The sequence below is a fragment of the Aedes albopictus genome, chromosome 3 (assembly GCF_035046485.1).
Source record: "Aedes albopictus strain Foshan chromosome 3, AalbF5, whole genome shotgun sequence".
NCBI classification, from domain to species: Eukaryota; Metazoa; Arthropoda; class Insecta; order Diptera; family Culicidae; genus Aedes; species Aedes albopictus.
This window is the reverse complement of record NC_085138.1, coordinates 106,643,292-106,648,010: the sequence shown is the minus strand read 5'-3', so window position 1 is coordinate 106,648,010 and position 4,719 is coordinate 106,643,292. Positions and strand designations below refer to the sequence as shown.

General features: G+C 42.6%; 1 protein-coding gene across 1 annotated transcript; it reads left to right on the top strand.

Annotated features, from left to right (window-relative positions):
• Positions 1 to 205: 205 nt before the first annotated feature.
• On the top strand, positions 206 to 1,221 carry LOC109415316 (glutathione S-transferase D4-like). The gene is made up of 3 exons (XM_019689203.3): positions 206 to 387; positions 451 to 873; positions 942 to 1,221. The coding sequence occupies exons 1-3, from the start codon at positions 298 to 300 to the stop codon at positions 1,083 to 1,085; spliced, it is 657 nt and encodes a 218-aa protein (XP_019544748.3). The 5' UTR covers positions 206 to 297; the 3' UTR covers positions 1,086 to 1,221.
• Positions 1,222 to 4,719: the final 3,498 nt, after the last annotated feature.

The window sequence follows — 4,719 nt, the reverse complement described above, 5'->3', positions numbered from 1 at the left end:
CAGGATTAATCAGTTCAACCTATCAAACACTTCCAGTGACCTTCCAGCTGAAACACCTGTTAGCACTACAACTGCATCACATTCAAATCAACATAGAATCATATCAGCGAAGGCACTTCCGATATCTTATCAGTCAGGCAGAGTTACGTTCATAGCTCGTATCATTTCTGATTGGATTCTTATCGCTTGTCGCGCTACGTGTTGGTCGTATTATCCAATTAGTACATTTCGCCAGTCTCGAACATAGTGTCAAACTGGAAAGGTCGTCACTTTTAAAGTTTCCGTAGTTTCTCCACCATGCCAATTACGTTGTACTACTCAAAGATGAGCCCTCCGGCTCGATCCGTTCTGCTGCTCATCCAGGAGCTGGGTCTAACTGGAATTCAGGTATGGCCTGGATTGGTGTGACGAGTGATTCGTCATCGTCATTGAATATTTTCTGAACCACAGCTAAAGGAGGTGGACGTCCAGGGCGGTGAAACTCGAACCGAGGAGTTTCTCAAGATGAACCCGGAGCATACGATCCCGACGTTGGACGACAATGGATTCTACCTGTGGGAATCCCGTGCCATCCTAACCTACCTGGTGGATGCCTACCGTCCGGGACACGACCTCTATCCGAACATCCCCAGAGAAAAGGCCCAAATCAATCGAGTCTTGCACCATGAGTTGTCGGCTTTCAATCCAAAAACTCTGCGCCAAATGATTCCCATCTACCGGCGAGAAACGTCGGTTGTCACCGATGAGATGAAGGCCAAGATGCACGAGGGGCTCACCAATTTGGAACTATTCCTGGTCCGTAACGATTGGTTCGCTGGGGAGAACGTCACCGTGGCAGATCTTTGCGTGCTACCGACGATTTCTTCGATGGTGGTATGTTATCAATTAACGTTATGTTAATTAATTACGACCGTATGCTAAGCTTCAACGCCTTTTTTCAGCACGCCGGGTTTGACCTGTCGCAGTATCCACGGTTGGCCGCTTGGTACGACAACTGCAAGGTTCTCAAGGGGTACGAAGAGGACCAGGCGGTGGCCCAACAGGTTGGAGCGTATTTTAAGTCACTCGTGACCGAGGGAATGTAAAAGAGTCGAAGGACAGATAAGATAATATTGCACTCAGTGAGCGCGCGCTTTTTCGATGTGAATAATAGTATACAATCGAACCGATATTAAACACTTGTCAGACCCACCCGATGGATTACTGCTGATAAACAACAAAGCAGGGCGTTTGATGTTGCAATCGTGATTCGAAATTCAGAGCTTTGAGTGGGAGTTTGAACGGGAATTTCGCTGAGTAATGGTACATTTTATTTATCGCATCGCGTCACAGGCGATTGAGTTGCAAATTTGATACAGTTTTAGGCAACTAGCATTATCGTGTGCAGCATAGTTTTCCCATGTTCTATGGGAATCCTTCTTAACATGGGACAACTATGCTGCAAACAGCAGTGCAGCTGGTAACGTAACAATTTTTTGGTCGGTGGGAAGATGTTGAGGTTTGGGGCGGCTAGGTCAGCGTGATGATTCAAAAGCTTAAGGGTTGTCAGATATGAGCATATTAGGGGCAGTCCATAAATGACGTATCATTTTTTTGACGATTTTTGACAACCCCTTTCCTTCTCGTAGGTATTTTCCCATACCTTATACGTGGCTTGTAGCATATTCCTAGACATCCCACTCCTCCCTAAAATGCCACGTCATTTATGGACGACCCCTTAAGCCGAAACTAGAAGCATGTCCTCACTTTTTGGTTACACCACCACAAAAAAAAAATCAGAAGATACCTTGATCCATACTCTACATGTGCACGAAAACCGATTTTGAAAATATTGCTTCGTTATTTAATAAAAAATCAAAAACCAAAAAAAATGAGAAAATGCTTCTAGTTTCGCCTTAAGTACTGTAATCCGGGGTAACTTTGATCAATATGTTCGATTTTTTTATTATTGCTCTTGTGCAAGCAAATTTTATATGTTTTATATGTTTAAAATAAGTTCTGGTTCTCTGAGTATGTGTTAAGCTTCTTAAAAAGGATTGTGAAACTTTAAAACATGTTTAACCCTAAAAGGGATACCTTCATTTCGTCACCTTGCTGAATGTGTTCCATCAAAGACGAGCTCTGAAAGGCGCCTGGGGTCCAATGGACCCCAGGTATCCCTTTTAGGGTTAAATAGGCTTTTAAATTAAATTTGTATTGACGTAGGACTACGTCTCTGTTTTCTATACCCGGTGTCATTTCAAAATTTATGAAACCAAGAGCGTTACGTTTGAGTGAAAGATTTTAAACGCTCACAGTACCTTTCCCACTGAACGAAATGATAAACAAATCCCGTTATCCGAGAGATGAAACTCCCACGTTCAATTTGTAATATTCGGTGAACCTAAAAATCATTGATAAATAGTTGAAAAGTTGTTTTAAAGTTAGACATTGAAATCGCTGAAATCTATAAATATGGGTAGCGGACAAATTTTCTCGTTCAGTATACCAACGCTCTCTGATTGGTGCGCATCGTGGGGGCAACTACGATGCAGGAAGGAATGCGATCATGCGAGAGCTGATCGTCAGTTCCATTCAACCACCGTCGAGGTGACACCTCGAGCTGGGCAGCGGCACATCGACTCAGCGACGACAATTGGCTATTGTACTGATAGCACCAGGAATCTCATTCACGGCAGCAAACGGCGGCCAGTTTTCGATTGCGTCTAGCGTTGAGCGCGGAGAAAACCAACACGAATTGCGTGGCATTGTAAATTCATCAAAATCGTCCATTATTCAAACGGTTCTTTTCAGGACCATCGAAAAAGATTTCTCAAGAGTTAATTGGATGAATTCCCACCCTCGATCGAGAAAGGTGAACCTAGTGCAAAGCAAGGACAGAGCGGCGTTTCTCAGCAAAAGCAAAGCCGGTCATTAATCGCATGCACGGCAGCAAGCGGCGGGCCAGTTTTCGGTGGCGTTCAGCATTTAGTGCGGAGAAAACAAACACGCATAGTGGCATAGTGAATTCATTTAATTTTCCTCCTAATTTAAGGACCATCGAAAATGATTTTTCAAGAGCTGTGAATCGGATAATTCCATTCCAACGAACGGGAAAAGTGTAGTACAACCGAAAAGTGAATGATTTTGAATGCTTGGTGACTCAGCCAGCAACAATTTTGACGTCTAATTGTTCCACCCGGACTTTGGCAACGCATTATCATATCCGGACCATTTTGCGTGAAAAATGTTTCAATTCTAACATTTTCCAAATTAAAATGATCTAAATCATCTAATATTTTGGTTACATTATCCGTTCAATGGAAATTTTCTCATTTCTCGGTTGATTAATCGTTTGATGCATCTGGAGCATAAGGGGCGGGTCATGCAAACGAAATTAACTGAAAAGCCAGCCGAATGGGAGGAGCTTCATCTGCCAATCTAGGGGTATAAAAGCAGTGTTCTCTGTTTTCTTTCGTCATTTTCGTTGGATCAGTCGAGGAGGTTGGAGGTGGATGTCGTCGGTTTCCTGCAATAGGGGCACAACTCAAAAAATGTGAATTTTCAGAATGAGCGTTTGAAAATTGGCAATCTTGAAGCACATCCTACAAGTTCACTTATTTCTCTCATTATTAGACAAAAGTATACGAATTTTGATTGTTGTATCATGGAAAGGGACTGAAGGACTATCTCTTTCATAAATTTTAGATTACTATTTTTCATCGACTATTGAAAAGTTGACTGATTTTGAGTTGTGCCTTTACTGCGGAAAATTGGTGAAAATGCAAAAATCTCGCGTTTCTCATCGAATTTCGGAACGGGTCTTTGTCAGATGAAAGTTTGCATGGTTTTTCATCATTTGCCATCAAAACCTCAAAAATGACAAATTTTGAGTTGTGCCCCTATTGCAGGAAACCGACGATGTCACCTCCAGCAAGGCAGCAGCACAACAACCCAGCGACTACTCTCGGCTATCGTGCTGATGATAGCACTTGGAATCGCATCCATGGCAGCGGCGGTGGGCCAATTTTCGACGGCGTCCAGCATTCTCCGCACTCCGCAGCGAAAACCAACACGCATTGCATGGCATTTTGAATGCATCAAAATCGTCCATTATTCAAACCGGTTCTTTTCAGGACCATCGAAAATGATTCCTCAAGAGTTAATTGGATAATTTCCAACATCGATCGAGATGTAGTGCAACCAAAAAGCAAAAGACAGAGCATCGTTGCCAGCAATAGTGAAACTGGTCATTATTGTAATCCACGGCGGTCCAGTTTTCGGTGGCGTTTATCATTCAGCACGGAGAAAACCAACACGCATTGCGTGACATGGTGAATTCATGCCATTTCGTTCCTAAAATCGTCAATTAATCAAACGGTCTTGTTCAGGACCACCGTTAATTATTCCTTAAGAGTTTGTGAATCAGCTAATTTCATTCCATCGAACGAGAAAAGTGTGGTGCAATTGAGAAGTGAAAGATTGAATACTTGGTGGCCCAGCAATAATGATGAAACCGGTCACTAATGGCCTAATGGTTCCACCCGGAATTTAACAACGCATTATTCTATCCGAACTATTTTGCGTGAAACATTGTTTAATTAAAATTAAGTTTAAACATTTTTCAAAAATGTTCGAAGGTGAATATATGACGAAGCCACACCTAGAATTTTCTAGAGCACAAATCTGAAGAACCGAATGTCGGTTTGCGCTTAAAAGTTGATCGTTTGGTTACCCGCT

Coding starts and splice junctions, on each gene's coding strand:
- LOC109415316 (XM_019689203.3), top strand. CDS start 298: ATGCCAATTACGTTGTACTACTCAAAGATGAGCCCTCCGGCTCGATCC. Junction 388..450: donor TGGGTCTAACTGGAATTCAG/GTATGGCCTGGA, acceptor TCTGAACCACAG/CTAAAGGAGGTGGACGTCCA. Junction 874..941: donor CGACGATTTCTTCGATGGTG/GTATGTTATCAA, acceptor GCCTTTTTTCAG/CACGCCGGGTTTGACCTGTC.